The 23803-nt window shown below is 38.5% G+C and overlaps 1 protein-coding gene across 50 annotated transcripts in view; it reads left to right on the top strand.

Moving 5' to 3' along the window:
• LOC132793059 (cell adhesion molecule Dscam2) overlaps positions 1 to 22848 on the top strand; it is a 74667-nt gene extending 51819 nt beyond the window's left edge. For 22 of the 50 annotated variants that reach the window (XM_060802678.1, XM_060802681.1, XM_060802691.1 and 19 more), the window contains 15 exons: positions 7883 to 8002; positions 8063 to 9289; positions 9350 to 9505; positions 9570 to 10253; positions 10821 to 10929; positions 10990 to 11166; positions 11232 to 11398; positions 14060 to 14272; positions 15691 to 15846; positions 16570 to 16734; positions 17038 to 17345; positions 17411 to 17591; positions 17647 to 17805; positions 18848 to 18914; positions 19746 to 22848. In XM_060802678.1, coding sequence (XP_060658661.1) covers positions 7883 to 8002; positions 8063 to 9289; positions 9350 to 9505; positions 9570 to 10253; positions 10821 to 10929; positions 10990 to 11166; positions 11232 to 11398; positions 14060 to 14272; positions 15691 to 15846; positions 16570 to 16734; positions 17038 to 17345; positions 17411 to 17591; positions 17647 to 17805; positions 18848 to 18914; positions 19746 to 19827 — 3971 coding nt within the window. In that variant the 3' untranslated portion in view covers positions 19828 to 22848. Of the gene's footprint in view, positions 1 to 718; positions 1007 to 1112; positions 1401 to 1501; positions 1790 to 3655; positions 3944 to 4066; positions 4361 to 4472; positions 4761 to 5417; positions 5703 to 7882; positions 8003 to 8062; positions 9290 to 9349; positions 9506 to 9569; positions 10254 to 10820; positions 10930 to 10989; positions 11167 to 11231; positions 11399 to 13621; positions 13790 to 14059; positions 14273 to 15690; positions 15859 to 16569; positions 16735 to 17037; positions 17346 to 17410; positions 17592 to 17646; positions 17806 to 18847; positions 18915 to 19745 lie in introns of all 50 variants that reach the window. The other 28 variants (XM_060802707.1, XM_060802702.1, XM_060802700.1 and 25 more) reach the window with 13 other exon arrangements.
• Positions 22849 to 23803: the final 955 nt, after the last annotated feature.

Genomic DNA, 23803 nt, shown 5'->3' with positions numbered 1-23803 from the left:
CTGTCTCAGTGACTTGTCTGATTTCCACTGGCGATTTGCCCATCGACATCGAATGGTTGTTCAATCACTACGGCATCAGCTCCTACTCGGGCATCATGGTCATGAAGGGCGGCAAGCGCAACAGTGTGCTGAGCATCGACAATGTCCACGCCAACCATGTGGGCAACTACACTTGTCGCGCCAAGAATCAAGCAGCAGCTGTCAATCACACGACCGAGCTGATTGTCAACGGTATTCGCGCGCCTTTAAACTCTACACTTACAATCAACGACTTTTATTTGCTGTGGTATATTTTGATTTGTTAATTGTTTGAATATGATTTAAGCCCCGCCCAAAATCACACCCTTCACCTTTGGGGAGGAGCCTGTAAATGTCGAGGATTCTGTTTCGGTGACTTGTCTCATCTCCACTGGCGATTTACCGATTGATATCGAATGGTTTTTCAATGACTATGGCATCAGTTCCTACTCGGGCATCAATGTGGTCAAGGGGGGAAAAAGGAACAGTATGTTGAGCATCGACAATGTCCAGGCGAGACATGCGGGGAAATACAGCTGCAAGGTTAAGAATCATGCGGCAGCTGTTAATTATACGGCGGAATTAATTGTCAACGGTATTCGCCAGAGTTTCAAATGCTTCACATTTTTCTAGATTTATTATCATTTTATTTGCGAGTTATTTACTTCCTCCCATACACTCATACACATTTCACTTAAAGTTCCACCCAAGATAACACCCTTCGATTTTGGAGAAGAGCCCACAAATGTGGAGGACTCTGTGTCCGTGACGTGTCTCATCTCAAGTGGAGATCTGCCCATCGATATTGAGTGGCTCTTCAACGATTATGGCATCAGTTCCTATTCGGGAATCTCAGTTGTCAAGAATGGCAAACGTAGTAGCATCCTAGGCATCGACAATGTGCAGGCGAGACATGCGGGAAAATATAGCTGCAAGGTTAAAAATCATGCGGCCGCTGTTAATTATACTGCGGAATTAATTGTCAACGGTACTCGTTAGAGATTCACAGAATAAGCTGCGCATTTGTTTAAATTATTTATTATTTAATTTTCGAGTTATTTCCTCCCTCACACTTATATATACTTCACTTAAAGTTCCACCCAAGATAACGCCTTTTGATTTTGGAGAGGAGCCCACAAATGTGGAGGACTCAGTGTCCGTCACGTGTCTCATCTCGAACGGAGACCTTCCCATCGATATAGAGTGGCTCTTCAATGACTACGGCATCAGTTCCTATTCGGGAATAAATGTTCTGAAAGGTGGCAAACGCAGCAGCGTCCTAGGCATCGATAATGTGCAGGCTCGTCATGCGGGTCTTTACAGTTGTCGTGCCAAGAATCATGCTGCCGCCGTCAACTACACAACAGAGCTTATTGTGAATGGTATTTGAATCATGAATGAACTGACAATATAATCGCTTATTTTTGCTTTTGTTGATTTTGATGTAGTTTTAAACTATTTAGTAATTGCATTTCCTTTAAAGTACCTCCCAAAATCATACCCTTCACGTTCGGAGACGAACCCACCAATGTTGAGGACTCTGTGTCGGTCACTTGCCTGATTTCTAGCGGCGATTTACCCATTGATATTGAATGGCTCTTCAATGACTACGGCATCAGCTCCTACTCGGGCATTACGGTTATGAAGGGTGGCAAGAGAACGAGCATGTTGACTATAGATAATGTTAGTGCTCGACATGCTGGCAAATATAGTTGCCTGGCAAAGAATCATGCGGCTGCTGTCAATCATACCACCGAATTAATTGTGAATGGTATAGAGATAGTTTTTTGTACTATTTAAGGCTGTATTGTAGTTTTATTTTTAGTTGCGATTTGTTTTAAGTTTTCCCTGTAATGTATCCACAGCTCCTCCCAAGCTAGCACCCTTTGATTTCGGTGACGCCCCTGCTAACTTTGAGGACTCCGTTTCGGTTAATTGCTTGGTTTCCTCCGGCGATTTGCCCATCGATATCGAGTGGTTGTTCAATGGTGAACCCATTAGCTTCGCCTCGGGCATTGCAGTTTTGCGCGGCGGTAAAAGAACCAGCGTATTGACCATAGACTCTGTGCACGCCGGACACGCGGGCAATTATAGCTGCAAGGCAAAGAACAAGGCAGCAAGCAGCGAATTCTCTGCCGAATTGATTGTGAATGGTTGCTACACTTTGCTCCTTTCTGTTGTTTGAATGTAATTAGAGATTATTATGATTTCGTTCTAATCTTGCATGCCAACTTATTTTCCCCACAAGTTCCACCCAAAATTACGCCCTTTGACTTTGGCGATGAGCCGGCAAATGTTGAGGATTCTGTTTCCATAATGTGTCTCATATCAACGGGTGATTTACCAATCGACATCGAATGGTTGTTCAATGACTACGGCATCAGCTCATACTCTGGCATCAATGTTGTTAAAGGTGGCAAGCGGAATAGCATGCTGAGTATCGACAGTGTTCAGGCCCGGCATGCGGGAAAATATAGTTGTCGGGCCCGGAATCATGCAGCTGCTGTTAACTATACCACCGAACTGATTGTGAATGGTATTTGGACCATTAGGATTACGACTCAATTGTAGATTAACTTTTACTTGTTTGGTTCTTTCGGTATTATTTTGATCTCTTGAACAACACATACAACACATTTCCAATTCCGTTTCCATTTCAAAATATTCAATTAGTTGCACCGAAAATAGCGCATTTTGATTTCGGCGAAACTCCCGTCAATTTTGAGGATTCGGTATCTGTGAATTGTCTGGTTAGTTCAGGCGATTTGCCGCTCGACATCGAGTGGCTCTTCAATGATTATCCCATCAATCATTACTCGGGCATTTCCACATCCAAAATGGGCAAGCGCTTGAGCGTGCTGATGATCGATGCTGTGAATGCCCGACACGTTGGCAACTACACGTGCAAGGCCAAGAATCTGTGGGCCGCGTCCATCTACACAGCGCAGCTGCTTGTGAATGGTATATCAAAAATACTCTCACTCGTTTGTACAGGACATGAATATCAATTACTCCTCAGTTTAATTATTTTCTTTTTATAATTTACACCAACTACAAATTGTAAGACACACGAACAAAGACACAAACAACAGCTACATTTGCATGTCAGCTTTTTGCTTAAAATGACATTGTAAGCTTTATGTATTCGCTTTTATTACGTATACGTAGCAAACAATCTCGCATGATTCCATTCTCCCATTGTCGGCTGCAAATCTCATACTCTAACTATAAGAAAGAAATTCGAATGATTTAGGCCACAAACTTGTACAAACAAAAGACTTAGTAAACGAACTTGCATATTAGTCGTTTAAAGTCAAAAAAGACAAAAAATCAAATGACTTAGGCGACAAACTTGGTTAAGTAAAAGACTTAAGCGACAAACTTAATGAAATGGTAAAACGTGTTGACATTGAAAGACTTGGGAAACAAACTTACTCAAATGAAAAGACTTTGGCGACAAACTTGCTATCATAAAATGACTTTAGACGAAAACTTGCTCACATGAAAAGACTTAAGCGACAAACTTGCTGCGATCAAAAGACTTAGACAACGAACCTAATGGAATACCTATAATTTGGGAATATTAATATGAATACAATCAACTCATACTTAAAACTATTATCTTCAACCACTCAAGTGCCGCCCCACATTACGCCTTTTGAGTTTGGGGATGAACCTGCGAATTTCGGTGACTCGGTGACCGTGCAATGTACCATCTCGAAGGGTGATTTGCCAGTGGACATTTACTGGCTGTTCAATGACTATGCCATCAACGAGTACCATGGAGTGACCACCTCAAAGATAGGCAAGAAGGTGAACGTGCTAACCATCGACTCGGTAAACGGCAACAATGCGGGCAACTACACCTGCCGTGCTCGCAACAATGCACAAACAGTGGAGTACTCGGCGGCGCTGATAGTCAACGGTTGGGCAGCTCCTAAACAACACTTTACATTCTAGATTTAACATAGTTTATGATGTAGTTCACATATGAGTATTTTTCATTGTTTCCCCTTTCGTTTTTTCTGTTATAATGCACCTCCCAAAGTATTGCCCCAAATAACGCCCTTTGCCACAAGTGCGCAGCCCACGCATCTGGGCCAATACATAACCTATCAATGCACCCTGACCGAGGGCGATCTGCCCCTGAACATACGATGGACATTCAACAAGCAACCGCTTTTCAATGACGAAGACCAGGACATACTCATTGCCAAAATGGGCAGACGCAGCAGTGTCCTGACCATCGAAAGTGTGGCGGCCAGGCATGCGGGAAATTACAGTTGCCATGGCGAAAACGCTGCTGGCAAAGCCACCTACAGCACCCAGCTGAAAGTGATAGGTGCCGCGTTCATGCTTCAACAATTCTTTTATGCTTATTTGTTTTGTTTCTTTTCTTCATTTACTTTCGGTTCTCCCCATCCACACACACACACATATTACGTTACGTTCAGTTTTGCCTCGCATTATTCCCTTCGCCTTTGAGGAGGGCCCCGCCCAAGTGGGCCAATACTTAACACTGCACTGTTCTGTGCCCGGTGGCGATCTGCCGCTGCTTATCGAATGGACGCTGAATGGCATCGCGATCGGCGACGAGCTGGGTATAAGCACTGAACGTGTCGGTAGCCGCGGCAGCGTGCTCACCATTGAGGCCGTTGAGGCGCCACATGCAGGCAATTTCACGTGCCATGCCAGCAATTTAGCTGGCCAACAACGATATACGACGCTCCTCAATGTCTACGGTTAGATATGTAGTTAGCTTACACACACCCACACACATACTCGTGCTTACTGTAATTACATACGCGTCGAATCTAACCTGTCCGCTGTAGTTTGTTGCTACTAACCATGCGTCCATCTGTCAGGCTGCATGTCTGTCTCTCTGTCTATGTTTCTTCGTGTCTATCTCTTTCTCTGCGTCACTCTCAGCCAAGGCTAGTAGCACTTCAAAGCTTGCATGTGAATACCTAACCAAAGCACTGCAACGGAAAAACCATTAATCGCAAATTCATATCCAGGAAATACTACAGAATGATGTCTAAATATTTTATTTTTAATAGACAAAGACTTAACATACATAATAGGTATGACAGTTGACCTTTAAAAAGAAATTATTCTTAATATGTTAGGATGTTTTGTCACTGATAAGTCGCATTCGTTTATCTGTAAACCTTGTTCTTTCAACATGCCTGCAATAAACGCCCGATATCTAGGAAATCGAAAGTCTCTTCAATCTTTTATAAAATACTCTTTTTGTGTATATTGTACTACCAATTATTCAACCACTTTCGATCGGTTTGCCAACATCCAACGTTTGAGGCAACGTTTACCTCTGAATGCCATTATTTTTATACATTTATTATTATTTTCTTTTCTATTATTTTGCTTCTGACTTTAAGTACCGCCCAAGCTGGCACCGCTGCCCAACAATTCGCCACTTTATGTGGGCGACTATTATCAATTGACCTGCGCCGTGGTGCATGGCGATGCGCCGTTCAACATCACTTGGTACTACAATGATCGTCCAGCCTTGCAGCTGGAGGGCGTCAACATACTGATGCACAGTCGACGCAGCAGCTCGCTGAACATTGAGAGCGTGCAGGGCGGACACGCTGGCACCTACACGTGCATGGGCTCGAATGGGGCTGGCTTCTCGACTGTCGAGTCGGAGCTGAGCGTAAAGGGTTTGTTTTCGCTGCACCTTAAAGCCTGGGCTTGTTAGACTAGACAACTGCTGTAAATTTTGAACACTCTCCACTGTCAACTATCTCTTTCTCTATGTGTGTGTTTGTTGAACTGGTGTTGGTACTTTGCATTTAGCACAAAACAATTGTATTATAACACTCACACTTTCTTGCACGGCTTTCTGTGTACTTTTACGGTTTAGAGTTGCCGCAGATTGAGCAATTCCATTTCAATGCCAACGGCGTCAATGGAGGCCAGGCGGTGCGTGTCATGTGCATGGTCACCTCGGGCGATCTGCCCATCGACATCTACTGGCTGAAGAATGGTCAGCCACTGTTGCGTTCCATTTACCACAAGATCGATGAGTACACGTTAATTCTGTCGCTGCGTCAAACAACCATCAGTGACTCCGGCAACTATACGTGTGTGGCCAGCAATGCGGCTGGTTTGGCCAGTCGCTGGTCCACACTCAAAGTGAAGGGTACATAGTCTCACATATTTCCACTCTTCTATTTTTTTAATTTCTACAAAGTTATCATTTTTGTACCTCAAACAAGCGACTTGAATCGAAAGACTTAGGCAACGAACTTGACATTCATAGCAAATAGTTTAGGTAATAATTAACTCAACTCCAGAGCCACCGCTGCTTGCCGCCCTCTCGCTGTCGACGTCCGTTTGCGATGTCAACGATTACGTGCAGCTGACGTGCATTGCCAGCCGCGGCGCCACGCCCATTCGCTTCGAGTGGCAACTGAATGGGCGGCCATTGCATGACGACGACGATGACACGGATGCCACACAGGCGACGGTCGGCGAGCACACGAGCCTGCTGCTGATCAACAAGGCGCAGGCTCATCATGCCGGCAACTACAGCTGCAAGGCCAGTAATCATGTGGGCGTGGCCCAAAGGCAGGCGCTGCTCATTGTCAACGGTAAATGGGAAATTTTGGGTTAAAGCAAGCAGCAAAAAAAACGAAAGATTTACTTTTTTCTCTTCAGCTAATCGAGAACTTTTGCTCTCTTTCTCTTACTCTCTCTCTGGACCCAAAGAATGTTCGACTGCGGTCAAGTTTTATTCGATTCCCACTGTATATATATAAATATTCTCCTCTGTCTTTGTCTCTGTCGGAAGCAAATGTTAGTTTTTTGACCTAATATCCATGCATCCGCAGCAACTTTAGTGTGAGCCAAAAATAGCTCTGATTCACATACATGTTTAACCAGCAGCACACACACGCACCCATACACACACACATACACACACCTGCACAGAAAGGACTCACAGCTTGATACCTGTTTGAGTGAACAGTTCAAGATATTGAATGTGCATTAAATCCGTTTAATTTCAATTCAGTTTTGTACTCAGTCTCATGCTCCAACACCGAATAAACCACAAGCCACAACAAAAAACAACAACCACAATAATAACAACAGCAATAACAACAACAACAACTCGCATTTTAACCGCTTTTAATTGTCTACTAAATTTAATCTCAGTCCTACGGGATAACCAAGCGCTTCTATGAAATAGCAGAAAACAAAACACAAGCCTCTGCTACGTCCCCAAAACAACATCTATCAGTCCCATCCCAACAACCCGAATATTCCTCAACTTTAATTACTTTCATTTTCATTATTAACTATAATTTACTTAGCTCACTAAGGCACAAAACGAAGACTGATCAAAAAACAAAAAACCAATTGAAAAGAACAACAAGATAAAGTTGGGAAATCAGCTCTTCGTTTTGCACAAACTGCATGTAGTTTATGATTTTAGTTAGTTACTAATTATGATTTAGTTAAACTCCCACTCTAATTTGTCCTTTAACACTTTGGTTATTTAATTGTGCTAATCTCTTTAGTTGTAGTTTAGTTTATTGGTTCACTTAGAAACTTAAGCTAAGTGTGGAAATATGATGATGAATACCACAAATATATTTCACATTTCCACACTTTGTGTAAACTGAAATGAATAGTAATTAAAATAAATAAATTTAAAGATTTAACGTAATTAAATGACAAATATCAATTCAGTTTTCACTCAAAAGTCCGTCCATCCGTCTGCCATAAAATACTACAAACCGCATGCTAAATGTTCCACTTTAGTAAAGAAACCGCAACAAATATACTAATCGATTTTTTTCTCTACCAACAATCAACAATCGACGCTGAACAACAGTGCCACCAAGATGGATCCTCGAACCCACTGACAAGGCTTTCGCTCAAGGCTCCGATGCCAAGGTTGAATGCAAAGCTGATGGATTCCCTAAGCCACAAGTGACCTGGAAGAAAGCAGTTGGTAAGTGAAGGAAATATGAAGAAATCTCTTCAATCAATATTTAATTAAATTATCTCCTAGGTGACACTCCCGGAGAGTACAAGGATCTGAAGAAGAGTGACAACATTCGCGTCGAGGAGGGAACTCTGCACATTGACAACATTCAAAAGACAAACGAAGGCTATTATCTGTGCGAGGCTATCAATGGCATTGGCTCTGGACTCTCGGCTGTGATCATGGTCAGCGTACAAGCTCCTCCAGAATTCACTGAGAAACTGCGCAATCAGACCGCTCGTCGTGGTGAACCCGCTGTACTGCAGTGCGAGGCGAAGGGCGAGAAACCCATTGGCATTTTATGGAACATGAACAACATGCGTCTGGACCCCAAGAACGACAATCGTTACACAATTCGCGAGGAAATTCTCTCAGCCGGCGTCATGTCCAGTCTTTCTATTAAACGTACCGAACGCTCTGACTCTGCTCTGTTCACCTGTGTGGCCACCAATGCCTTTGGCTCCGACGATGCCAGCATCAACATGATTGTCCAAGAAGTACCCGAGATGCCTTACGCCCTGAAGGTGCTCGACAAATCCGGACGCTCCGTGCAACTGAGCTGGGCTCAACCCTACGATGGAAACTCTCCCCTCAATCGCTACATCATTGAGTTCAAGCGCTCCCGTGCCTCCTGGGATGAGATCGATCGCGTCATGGTACCCGGACACACCACCGAAGCCCAAGTACAGAAACTGAGCCCAGCCACCACCTACAACATTCGCATTGTCGCCGAGAATGAAATTGGTTCGTCGCAATCATCAGAAGCTGTCACCATTATCACTGCCGAAGAGGCGCCCTCTGGCAAGCCACAGAACATCAAAGTCGAACCCGTGAATCAGACCACACTGCGCGTCACCTGGAAGCCACCAGCACGCTCCGATTGGAACGGTGAAATCCTGGGCTACTATGTGGGCTACAAGCTATCGAACACCAACTCGTCGTACATCTTTGAAACAATCAACTTTATCACCGAAGAGGGCAAAGAACACAATCTGGAACTGAACAATCTGCGCGTCTACACACAATACTCGGTGGTCATTCAGGCCTTCAACAAGATCGGCGCCGGTCCATTGAGCGATGAGGAGAAACAGTTCACAGCCGAGGGTACACCCAGCCAGCCACCTAGCGACACTGCCTGCACCACGTTGACCTCACAAACCATTCGCGTTAGCTGGGTTAGTCCACCACTCGAGTCCGCCAACGGTGTGATCAAGACCTACAAGGTTGTCTATGCTCCCAGTGATGAGTGGTATGGTATGTATTGATTGGAATTGTTGCTGAATCGAGTCCGAACTAATTGTATTACACTTCTAGATGAGACCAAACGTCACTACAAGAAGACTGCCTCCTCCGACACTGTGCTCCATGGCCTGAAGAAATACACTAACTACACCATGCAAGTTCTAGCCACCACAGCTGGCGGCGATGGCGTTCGCAGCGTGCCAATTCATTGCCAGACCGAACCCGATGGTAAGACAATTAAACAAACAAACAAATTATCATTTAACTTATTATAATTCTCCTCGCCTTGCAGTTCCTGAAGCACCCACCGATGTCAAGGCTCTGGTTATGGGTAATGCGGCTATTCTGGTCTCTTGGCGTCCACCAGCACAGCCCAACGGCATCATCACTCAGTACACTGTCTACTCCAAGGCTGAAGGCGCTGAGACTGAAACGAAAACCCAAAAAGTGCCACACTATCAAATGAGCTTCGAGGCCACCGAACTAGAAAAGAACAAACCTTATGAATTCTGGGTCACTGCCAGCACCACTATCGGAGAGGGTCAGCAATCGAAGAGCATTGTAGCCATGCCCAGCGACCAGGTGCCCGCTAAGATTGCGTCCTTCGACGACACTTTCACTGCCACCTTTAAGGAAGATGCCAAGATGCCTTGCTTAGCCGTTGGAGCCCCTCAGCCAGAGATTACCTGGAAGATCAAGGGCGTCGAGTTTAGTGCCAATGATCGCATGCGTCTGCTGCCTGATGGATCCCTTTTGATTAAGTCTGTCAATCGTCAGGATGCTGGCGACTATTCTTGCCATGCCGAAAACTCTATTGCTAAGGACTCGATTACCCACAAACTCATTGTGCTGGCTCCTCCTCAATCTCCTCATGTCACACTCTCAGCCACTACCACCGATGCTCTGACTGTCCGCTTGAAGCCCCATGAGGGAGACACTGCACCACTCCACGGTTATACTCTGCACTACAAGCCAGGTATGAGAAGAACAATATTATATTATTTATTTAATTTAATTGTATAGAATACAATTTAAATCTGAATAGTGTAGCCTAAGCAACTTCCATTATATTATTTTATTACTTTTTTACAAAAATGTATTAAGCGAGTTTTCTAATACTGATAACATTTTAATCTAAAATTTATAGTTAAATATAAGTAGAACAATTCATTATTTATATACTCAAGACATTTGCGATATAGTGTGACGCAATGAAAGGTCGACTGCATATATAATTTTGAGTCTCCTTTTTAGTAATGTCGAGTCCGTTAGCATAATCAACTACTAAACTAATAAAAAGTTTGAAATTCCAATCCATATCATAAGTCAAATTTAAATTTTATGCATTTCAATGTTTGAAACTTTCATGATATTTGTCATTTATAATTTGTATTCTGATATTTTAAAATTCAGAAATTTAATTTTAAGTTTTATATTAAACATTTTAGAAGTACAGTAAAAGAATAAGATCTCTCGCCTTCAAAACTTGACTAAAACTTATCATACATAATCAAATTATTAATGGTTAATGACACACTTGCAGAATTCGGAGAATGGGAAACTGCTGAGGTGTCCGTTGACTCACAGAAGCACAACATTGAGAATTTGCTATGCGGCTCCCGTTATCAGGTTTATGCCACAGGATTCAACAAGTGAGTAACGCATCAATTCACTGTCAATTATAACTAACCCTTCTCTTCTGCCTTCTTAAGCATTGGCGCTGGTGAAGCCTCCGACATTTTGAACACACGCACCAAGGGCCAGAAACCCAAACTGCCAGAGAAACCACGTTTCATTGAGGTCTCATCGAATTCGGTCTCGTTGCACTTCAAGGCCTGGAAAGATGGCGGCTGCCCCATGTCCCACTTTGTTGTCGAGAGCAAGAAACGGTATCTGCACTCAAAGGCACAATTAAATTCAATTCAATGCAAATACTAATTGACTTTACTTGTAGTGATCAACTGGAATGGAATCAAATCTCGAACAATGTGAAACCCGACAACAACTACGTAGTCCTCGATCTGGAACCCGCCACCTGGTATAATCTGCGCATCACTGCCCACAATTCGGCCGGATTCACAGTTGCTGAATATGACTTTGCCACACTCACCGTGACCGGAGGTATTTATGATCTGTTTTCCAATTCACAAACCTTCACATTGCTTTTGTACATAGAGAACTACGTTGATAATGCTGTTGGGGAACCCCGCAAAGAATAACCAACAGCATTATCCATATACAAATAACAATGCTAGGCATCAAGTAAAAATGTTCTACACACTTTTGCCCGAGTTGAAAATGCTTTTTATCAAAATCACCCAAAATGAAAATGAGCAAATATTTTTATATTATTTCGAGCAAATTGCACAGTATTTAATTTAATTTCCATTAGCTGATGTTTATTTTTTGTCACCAAAAAACACCAAGCTTGTCATACCTAGTCAAATCTATATAAAAATATACTTTATTTTATTTTAGTTTTTATTTCAAATGTGAAAAGTTTGACGTCGTGTATAAAACAAAAACTGTTTTTATTGCGTAAATGCAATTTGTTTTTTACGTTTTCATTTCTTGAGCAAACAATGTACAAAATCCCGAGAAGAGCAGCTGCAATGCAATATCTTGAAATAGTTGAACTCAATTCTCACCAGTCACCAATATTATTATTTCTAGACTATTGTAGATCCCTAGAAGATCACCTTAGATATGTTGTTATTTATTTCGAATATATGATTTATTTGTTTGAGTTTTATCACCTTGTGTTAACTGCATTTATATACATAACATACATGTATGTGTCCAGTCTGTGGAGATGAAGTATTTTGTACATTTTGAGAAAGAAAGAGGCATTAAAAAGTACACACATCTAAGTACTGCCTGATGTAATAATGTAATGAATAAATGTTGTAACTCCCCCGGTGCTCCCTTCTGCAATACGTATCGTAGGAATACGTGAATGTCGCTTGAACAAAATTCCGAATTGTAAATTTGCCTAGAATTTTACAAATTCCTAACTAATCGATTCTTTCTGCAGCGGCGACAGTGAAGTAATTGTGAGTAGTTGAACTTTCAGTTCTCCATTGGATTCAGCAAGGAACTTTCACGATAATTGTACAAAAGTGTTTTCCCACAACTGATCGCACATATGATTCATAAACGTTGTTTTCATTTCAAGTTTTCAATTTAGTTTAGCTTTTATTTTGATTTTGACAACTAGCAAAAATGCTCATTAACACTGCTTTTATGACAAAATGTATCTCAACAACTCAGAAACGAGCAGAGCCAATGCGAACACACCTTCTAAAAAGCACAACAACCAAAGTTTCATATTCAATCAGTATGTTTAGTGAGTCCTAAAGAGAGCTGAGATCAAGATAATATATACATGAGATTGACATTGACTTCCTTATAAGAACATTCTCATTACACACGACCATTTATTTATCGATTTCGATTTAATATTACGATTTACGATTACAATTCAGTTATGTCATCAAGTTATAGTTGAGTTCCGCCTTAGTTAGTGTTTTCGATCTTTTATTTAAGTGTTTCTTCCTAAGAGAGATATTCAAGATTGTCTTTCGTTATCGTTCTCGTTCTCCTACTCATTCTCTTGAGAGCAATTACACTTGGAATGCTGTTAAATGAATTTTTCCAATTGCTTACAAATAGTTTTAACCATTTACTTAACTTAATTAGTTCTAAGTATTTACAGTTAAACAAGAAATATCTATTTAAAAAAACAAATTGCATTTGAACGTATTAAAAATAATGTTATTTTTGTTATACAATTTAAAAAGTTTATTCAATAGTTACAAATAGTTTTCATCTAAATATTTGCAAATAATTATGCGTGGTCTTAACGCATTGTAAAATACAAATTAAATACTCTTAACTAATGTTCATTCTTAACTCGACTATTTGCGACACTTCTCCCCACATTTTCGAACATGTTCCAAAAAAAGGTTAAATGCGAACTCAACTCGATGTTATACATACATATGTACATGCATATGTATTTTTGTATTTCTCAATGTATTTGTATATGTGTGTGTGTTGGGTACAAAAGTCAATGTACGGGAAGAGACGGCAAAAGGCAAAAAGATCGCAAGGAGAGCGAAGAAAGAGAGACATTTCGCTCTCTTTGCTAATTTGCCAACTGTTCAAGCTTCCTTTTCATTCGCTATCGCTGTCGTCTTTTTACAAACATACGAACAAGCATACATACAAACTTACATATGTACACTTATCTATAACTGTGACTACTCTTTATCTCTCTCTCTCTTTATCTGTCTCCGGTCTACATGTGAAACACTTTGGTTGTTGTTGTTATTGTTGTTGCAGGCACAATCGCACCCTCGCGTGATTTACCCGAATTAAGCGCCGAGGATACGATCCGCATTATCCTATCGAACCTAAATTTAGTAGTGCCCGTCGTGGCGGCTCTGCTCGTCATAATCATAGCGATAATTGTTATTTGTATTCTGCGTAGCAAAGGCAATCACCACAAAGGTATCTATAAGTATATCCAACTAATTACGTATTTCTTTTTTTTCGGTTCCTCTCTCTCTCTCTCCATAAACCACTCTATCTATCTTTGTCAACATACAAAACCGCCTCGCGATTTTTTTTTTGTTTGGTATTCTCTATCGAAACACATACACAACACTCACTCACACACACTTTTAATGTGTATGAATTTGCCTGCACTGTTGTTGTTGCATCCGATAAACGATAAAATGCATGCTCGACTATGGTTTGTATATCGATCGAAATAAAAAGGCACTATCGCACCCCTCGACGATGGCATGGGCCATGGCAATGTCCATGCTCGTATTCCCATGCCCGCCTGGATGCCCGAGTGGCTGGATCTGAACTTTATGGTGCCATTGATTGCCACCGTTGTCGTGGTCGCGGTTGGTATCTGTGTTGTGTGCGTGGCTCTCTCCCGAAGACGTTCCGATGATATGCGAGGCGGCCAGAAGGATGTCTATTGTAGGTTTATCTTGTGCGACCTTAGCACAGGAGCAAAAGTGTTCTTCTTTCTATTTAATTATTTGATTTACTACAAATTTTATTTCTGTTTTCATTGAGCGGCAAATTTGTTTTCTCAAATTGCCATTAAGTGTTAATATATTAGACAAATGCAATGCCGTCACTCTACAACGAAATGCTGGTAACCTCTTTTAAACTCTTGGAATGTTTTATTCTATTAGTCTTTATTGATTGCATGATAAATGTGTAGTTATTATAAATAATCGATCAACACAAGCTTACACGAACAAAAATATACCAATTGCCAGTCACTTTTACAAAAATATACCAACAAAATACCAAAGATAATATACTCAACTTAATCGTGTATCAATATATAAATATAAATATCAATATTTGTGTATATACTCATATGTACAATCATATCTCCTATAATATAATCGTACTCATAGAACTATCATCAATTTTCCATCGCCATTGAAAACCATTGGAAAATTATTTGCAAGTGTCATTCGTGTAACTTATACAAAAATATTTTGCGATGACTCTAGATTTGCCATAATAATGTCAAGTAATTGTACAAATTGAATTGAATTTATTGATTTGATCTACATTATTATTATGGCATACTCGTAATCGAGATTTCCTAATCTGTTGTTATGAGTTTAATCCTAAAGTTTAAAAAGTGTACCCTATGCTATCTCCAATGTTGTAAATACGTTTTGCTTATATCCTAAGCAATATTCACAGTACTATTCACAACAGACTACTACAATCTTAAACCAATCTATCGACACATATTTCATTGTTGTTCAGTTCACACATTTCCAATCCCCAATTTATGAAATGAAACCAAAACTGAGATGCTTTTTTAAATCGCAAATGAAAATGCTTAAGTAAAGTACAGTAAATTGATATCTAAAGTAAAGTACAGTAAAGTAAAGTAAAGTAAAGTATTGTATAATGAAATATAAATTCAAAATTGATATCATCACTCATTTTCATGTCATTCAATCATGAATCGTTATATCGCTAACAAGTTGGTATATTTTAAGCTGCAAATCCAAAAACAAATTAAAACAGAAAACACTCTCTTCACGTAATTCCCTTTGGAAACTTTGTTCACAATTGTAAACTTGTATTTTTGAGCTATTATTTAGCACTTTAGCGTCTTGAGATGCCGCACCAAAAACCAAAACCAAAAGAATTGATAAAAAAAAAACAAAACATAAAAATCTAAATCAAATCGTAAAGAAACCAAAATATTGTGAGTGACGGAACAAAGCTGATTGATACGAACTAAAGCAAGAGAAACAGAAGTAAAGTATGCGAGTTGAAATTTTGAGCTGCATTACAAAAAGGGAAAAGCATCTTCAGTGTTTCACTATTGAGTTCGCGATATCATATATTAATTCTAGACGATGTAGTTTACAATCAGACAATGGGACCTGGCGCCACCTTGGATAAACGTCGCCCCGATCTCCGTGACGAGCTTGGCTACATTGCACCCCCCAACAGGAAGCTGCCCCCCGTGCCCGGATCCAACTACAACACCTGCGATCGGATTAAGCGAGGTACAGTCATAAGTAAGCATCTAAATTTCCAATGCAACATTTATTAATGCCAGGACTATGCCAGCGAAGTCCTTGCGTTTCTCCTTTCCTAATGGAAACGAAGAGACAACTAGGGCTATCACTGCGCATTGGCTGCGGCTTAGTTTTTTCCTTCTTCCATTTACTTTGCAAAAAAAAAAATGTCGTAAAAAGACATGAATGAAAAAAAGACGAGTATTTCATATTTTGCGTTGCTTTTGCATAACACAAACAAGGCACAGGGGAAAGGCGTCTAAGGCGTTGCCACACCCCCATTCATCATTCATTATATCATATCATACAATCAGACACGAGAAAAAACAAATACACACATACATAGCAATGCTTTCTCAAATCGAAATTCTTAATGTTGCTTCTTCGAGTGGCTTCTTTATGATTTGGAACCCAATTAAGTCCTCATATCACTACGAGTATTATTAAATGTTGCGCTGAATTTAGATTAAAATAATTATTTACAATATTTATTTGCAATTTATTTATACTCATTATTTAATTGATTTTAATTCTTACCCAAACTCTGACTCCAACTCCTACCCAATCCCTCCAACGTTTTGGTTGCTTGTTTTTGGGTTCACTCTTCGTTGATGTTGTATGAATATTGGAAATTGAATAAACCACCCACACTCACACACACACCCACCCACATACAAACTCGAAACCATAAACGAATATGAACCGGTTCAGGCCGCGGTGGTTTGCGCTCAAACCACTCCACCTGGGATCCCCGTCGCAATCCGAATCTGTACGAGGAACTCAAGGCACCTCCAGTTCCCATGCACGGCAATGCCAATATCTACGGTCATGGTGGTCATGCCCATGGCAATGTCGAGTGCCACTACAGACATCCAGGTAGGAGAGGCTCCCCTCAGTTATCTTTATGTTTTCTTAAGACTTTTCATTTCATTCCCCAAAACTAAAACCTAATCCTTTCCTCAATACCACTTATAATTTGGATTAACATTTAGTTTTTAACAACCTAACCCTAACAAAATTGTAGTCTAACCTGGTCGCAAGATGCCCGAAGTGTAAGTAGACATCTGTCATTCTGTCTGACAGCTCGCAGCACTCATACTAAAACACTAAACACCAAACAAATCATTCCACAACCGCAAACGCTTTGAGACCCTGCTAATCGAAATCTTCTCTCGCAAGGCATGGAAGATGAAATCTGCCCCTATGCTACGTTCCATCTGCTCGGCTTCCGTGAGGAAATGGATCCCACCAAGGCCATGAACTTCCAGACCTTCCCCCATCAGAACGGACACACTCCCGTACCCGGACACGCTGGAACCATGCTGCCCCCTGGACACCCTGGACATGTGCACTCTCGCTCGGGCTCGCAGTCGATGCCACGTGCCAATCGCTATCAGCGCAAGAACAGCCAGGGCGGACAGTCTTCGATCTATACCCCAGCACCCGAGTACGATGATCCCGCTAACTGTGCCGAGGAGGATCAATACGTAGGAAACAGACAAAAGGAGTTGTTAAGTGATCTATATTCAACTGATCTTTTGATCTCTTGCAGCGTCGCTACACTCGCGTTAACTCTCAGGGCGGCAGCCTTTACTCTGGACCTGGACCCGAATACGATGATCCCGCTAACTGTGCTCCTGAGGAAGATCAGTATGGCTCTCAATACGGTGGACCCTATGGACAACCCTACGATCATTATGGCTCCCGTGGCTCTATGGGACGTCGTAGCATTGGTAAGAGAAATTCTTTAAAAATTTGAAAGTTAATTTATAACGAATGCATATTTAGGCTCTGCACGCAATCCAGGCAATGGTTCACCTGAGCCTCCACCACCCCCACCACGCAACCACGACATGAGCAACTCCTCATTCAACGACTCCAAGGAGAGCAACGAGATCTCAGAGGCCGAGTGCGATCGCGATCATGGACCACGCGGCAACTATGGCGGTAAGTTTTCGACAACCAGTTGAGCAACAAACATAACTTACTTTATCCCTGAGGGAAGTGCTTAATGGATAATAATTTTAACTCGATTCCATTTGCAATCTTCTTAATTTCCTTTTTCGAAATTTCCTTTGTACATTTTAATTATAATTCAAACAATCAGAAGACTCCAATGAGGGTGAGTGATGTGAAATCGAATCAAAGTTCATCTAGTCTTCATAGTGAATTTGAATTGTTCCCCCGTTTCGAAATATACTCGCTTAACATTATCACAACTCACCTCATTCTTCGTACTGATCGTGATCATGAAAAATCTCATGACGTTCCCTACCCATGTATCTGGAATGTGATCACATCTTCATTCGTCCCTCATTGTTCCAGTTCATTCATGAGTCATTTTGAAGACAGTCGATGTGTTGTTCACATTACGAATATTCATGCTGTGTTTTGCTCAAGTTTCAAAACATTATTTGGAAATCTTAATTTTTAAATCATTTATGTGTCAATAAAATAAATTAACTTTGGTTTTGGTTATACATTTGTTTTAAATTAAATTTTTACTGCACATTCAAACACACTTCATTTCATTTCACGAAGCACTTAGAATCCCAATTAAAAGTTTCTTTTTTTTATCACATGTTGAATGTTTATGTTTTGTGTCTAATATCGGATTTATGTTTAATTTTATTTCAATTTTCATTACATTCAAAACTCATGTGTCTCTAGAATTTCGCATGTGTTCCTCTAGAAAGTTGTTCGAAATTTTTGTGGTTGTTAGAAAAAACATTAAGTTAGCTACGTAAGAGATTTAGGTTTTTATGCTGCACGATTTAAGAAAAGAAAAAAACACATTTTTATAAGCAATAAGTTTTATTTGATATTTTATTTTTTCTTTCTGTTTTCTTTTACTTTCTATGATAATTTAAATCAAAATAACTACTACTACTTTTGGTTGGTCCATTTTTTGTGGGGTTCTTAAACAATCATTTCTATTGCAAATATGTCGATAACGAAAACAAAACCAAAAACATAAAATAATATACAGCTGTGAAAAGATCACCCCAACCGAAAGATCAACGCACCACCGAAGAGATGCGTAAATTGATTGAGAGGTAAGAAACGAGTAGAAATATTAAAAAATATTGCAAATGCAATATGCGTATAACAAAAAAGTATATAAAACAAATCAAAATTGCGCAGAATTATAACATAGTTTGGCACTTAATTTCATAAAGAACTAACTTAATAATAAAATAACAATATGAATTCTGTGCAATTTTCGAAACCTTCTTGTACCTGAACTAACCTCCACCATTGTATATTTGTTTATTTATTATAATACAATAAAATTCACTGAAACACCGACTACTTAGTCGCAGGCAGTTGTAAGTTCTAACCTAAATTAAGTTACGTATTAAACTAACAAACGCTTTTGCATGTTTTGTGTACATAAATAATTAAACTAAGATTGCATGTTTGATCTTGTCTCCTTCCCCATTTCTGTTGAGTATTTATAATTACTTTTGGTTTGTCTTATTTGGTTCATTGCAAAAGAAAGCAAATCACAGTTGAGTGTTTCAAAACAGTTCCCAAAACATTTATCATTTGATAAACAATTCAATTACAATAATTACCAAGCATAATCGTAACCGTAACCGTAATCGTATATTAATCAACAGGCTTAAAGTGATACCAAACACTGTACTATGATTACCTCAAAAACACGTATAAGTTGTTGTGCAGCTTGCCGCTTGGCCTTATCTTGCCACACACAATACTCGAGCCACATGTGGCAAGACAACAAACAGAACCAAAGAACCACATGAGGCAATGCTTTGGTTGCAGAAATGAGCCCAAATCTAATATTATTAAACATTTCATATATATTGTTTGCTATATTTTTTGATTGACCACTGATTGTTTGATTGATTGATTCCCTACAGAAACGAAGCCGGCCCAAAACAACTCCAACTCCAACAAACAAATGGCGCAGGATTCACAGCCTACGATACTATGGCAGTGTAATTTGTAAGCAGCAACTTACGAAAGTGGGCGTGGCAGTTTAGCTTAGTGTTTTTTGGAGTCAATGAAGTGCGTAGGAGTTGAATGAACACATGAGCACACATACACCAAACACACACACACACTCACGCGTATACCGACAGACAGACAGACAGACACAAAAAGGGCAGAGTCAGTCATCAGATTTTGAAAGTATATAAAATATCGAAAAGAAAACATCACAGAAGTAAGCAACGCATTTAAGCGCAAATATATATACACACAATTATTAAACTATTTCAAGTATTTACAAGAGTAATTACACACAAACAAACACACACACGCATTTGTGTGTGGCATTTGAAAGAACAAAACTTGAACGTGGAACATTATAATTGCTAATTAATATTTGATATTTGATAATTGATAATTGCATAATTGAAAGTCATTTTTAATATTGCATTTTAGTTTGTAAGCCAAGCAGAACAACCAAAATATATCAAGCGAATAAATAAGGTAATCTCTCGTCTAGTATTCGTAAGAAAATACATACATCCGAAGAATTCGCTTTCGATTTGCCCAGACACATATTTGTTTTTTGCCATCTATGCCAAAAGCATGAAACTCTTTGCCTAGCCTAAGTCAAAGTCATAATCTTAATTGATAGTTAAACGTATTTTGTTTTATTTTGTATGGTCTGCAAATCCTATAACTTATATACTACTTATTTGTATCGACAGAACGAAGGCGGAAGTTGTATTTGAAACTTATTTCGCTTCTTGTTGACTTGCGTTGACTTGTGATCATAATTTTTAGCATTGTGTGTGTCGATTATTTATAATTTATACTTATTTATATTTTTTAATTTTATACTGCGCTTCCAAAAAAACGAAAACCGCTAAAATGAACTTGTTCAATGCACAAATAGCAAATAATAAACGTTTAGTCTCACACTCACACTGTCTAAATTGTATTATACAAATGTCCCCCAATAAAGAAAAGCGCGCACTTTATGATTTGTCATAGAGATTTACATTTGTATTCAGTTATACGCATTTCAAGCTTTAAGAAACTCTGAAATTGATAATGTGCACACCTCAATTTCTACATTATACGTATTTATTTAAGTTTTTATTATTATTATTTTAGTTCTGCAAATACATTTACGATTTTCTTGAAACAACTTTGGTTTGCTCTTTTATTTTCATATTTTTATTGATTTTACAGCAATCGCATAAATTGTGAGGCTACTTTCAAAACTCAAAGACTGAACTATGCAAATTTTAAAAACGAATGAAAATGCTTAACAACAAATATGTAATTACAAAAGGAGTTTTACAGTACACAACATTTGCTCAACAAGTAGAAATAGCAAAAGCATTTGAGGTAGCCCGCAATTTGAAGAGAAGTCAACAATAGATTAAACTCATTTAATTCTCGAAATAAATAATACTTTAATTTATTAAAACAATTAGTTATTACTCCTAGATTGTTCCGATTATGTTTCTGTTTCACCTAACACTTTACATATTCTACACTATAATCCTACCTAGTTATATCGATTTTATATATGAATGTAGTGTTGTGACAAAAATATTGCTTATACTCGTACATATATATTATGGGAAACTTATATAAATGTACTACAAATTTTAATGGTAAACGAATACAAATATTTAATAGCGTTTAGACAAATGGCATTTAAATAATATACAATATACAAAAAAAAAAAAAAAAAAACGAAAAAAAAACTCTTAAAAAAATTGAGAAAAAGTCACAAATTTTCAAGTAATAAAAATAGCGCAAAAAATGTTGCATTTCGGTATAACAAAATTAAAAATTAACAATTTTTCGGAAAATCAAAATCAAAAACAAAAAACAAATATTTAATCGAAAATAAAGATTTAAAAAACGAAACTTTTGACATTTTCAAACAAAATCCAAAGAGGTTTGCAAAAAAAAAGAAAGAAAAGAGAAATAATTAAATTAAGCTAAGTATTAATATTCAAATATAATATACGAGTACATCAAGCATTTTTCATACTTATCATGCATATTTGATCGCTTGCTTTTTGTGTTGCTTCAGAAGAACGTAAAGCAAAGGGGAGAAAACAAATATTATGAAAACGAAAACGAAGTCAAATAATCATTAAGTCTAACATAAACTAACCTATTTTGTAATTATTTAGCATTCAACATGCATACACATACTCTACATACATACATAATATTAATAATTTTCTACTTAACTTTACTTAAAACGCATAAATCAAAATTTAATTCCCATTGCATTAAAAACATAAGAAAAAAAAAACAACAAAGAAAACTATCAAATTAAAAAGGTATAGAAAGTCGCCCAAATACGATGACAGCATTCAACTTCAACGCACATCAGATCCAACACTTCTTTGGAAACGATAACTAAGCATACGAAGAATGAGAAATTTAAAAAAAAGATACCAAAAAAGAATGAAATTATTGAAAATAAGAAAAACAGTTTAAAATGCATACTAATCACTCGCTCCTTCTTAGCCGAAACAAATATTACTCATACTCATATTACTCATACGACACGATACGATACGAAATATATATGAGGCAAGAAGATAAATTAAATACAAATATCCAAAACAAGATTCGTAAAATTCGTAATCCTTAAGCGCGGCATTATAAACCTAAATGAATACTTCAAAAATGTGTATTACTAATTACAAATTACAAGAAACATATATGTATTAACTATATATATTAATATTGAATGTATTGAATTGACAAACTACATTTGCTACATCACACAAACACACACACACATCCACATACACAAACATACCCGAAAACACACAATCAAAGATTATTACCTACACTTGGTAAGTCCATTTCCCGAGTACCCAAGATTTATTTCTTGGAGTACAATTCCTAATCTAAAGATTCCTTAAAACACACACAAAACACAAGCAATTTGTCAGTTTCAGTGTCATTAAATACAAAAAAAAAACAACCACAAAAAACTAAATAAACGCCAATCTATGTTGGATAAAACACAAACGACGTTGTTTTTATTTACGCTGTGTAATACTAGTATTGTATTTCATGTCTTTAGGTTTGACCTGAATTTCCAATTACCCTGTAAGGTTGTGGTACTATGTTGAGTTTATAAATCCTTAAATATTTAAAAGAATTATATTTATAATTATATAGTAGCAGTAACGAAAGAGGAGTATATATACTATCTTCCTTAGTTAGTTCTATTAGCAGTCCAGTTCTTTATCTATGGCAAAGCGCCATCTATGTGTGAAATGCGGCTTGTGTACTACCTAACGCTGAAACATTTGGGTGCTGAACTCAGCTAACGCTGCAAATTCCAATTCGCCGCGATTGTTTCCAACAATATTCTGCAAATTAAAAGAATTAAATTTTAATAATTGAAATTAAATTTTAATTTAATACATTATCAATTTAATTATATGACTTTTATATGTAATTTCATATAAATTGAGATATATTTACATATCCATGCGATTACCTTATTTGAAATTAGTTCATCCTAAAAGTATGCTACAATTTTTAATTAACTTATTTGAAATGCTTGAATCGAAACAAACTTCACTGCGCTTTGTGGACAGTCTTCAGCTGAATATTTAAAATTACAATATTGCAATGCTTCAATTTCGTTTTAATTAACTTGTATTTTCTTAGATCTAATTAATCTAGAGAATCTATCTACTACCAATATGAAATCATCAATAAATTATGTAATTTTCAATAGTCGATAGGGGTTATTACGATGTTGATCAGGGTATGAAAGACAAATGCAAAGTATTTTACTATCTACCAAATTGGGAAGGCAAACAGTCGGCGGCCACTGTAAACAAGAGAGAGAGCGGGGTATGCAAACAGAGTGCGCTCGATGGACAGGACAACGCTTGGGGATTGGAGATTGGGTGTGTCCTTTTGCCGCACTGAAGCGAAAAGTTCAACAGGCTGCTCCACTAAATCAACA

Source organism: Drosophila nasuta, chromosome 3, assembly GCF_023558535.2.
Source record: "Drosophila nasuta strain 15112-1781.00 chromosome 3, ASM2355853v1, whole genome shotgun sequence".
In the NCBI taxonomy this organism is placed as follows: Eukaryota; Metazoa; Arthropoda; class Insecta; order Diptera; family Drosophilidae; genus Drosophila; species Drosophila nasuta.
The sequence above is the reverse complement of the archived record's forward strand: the minus strand, read 5'-3'. Positions and strand labels throughout refer to the sequence as shown.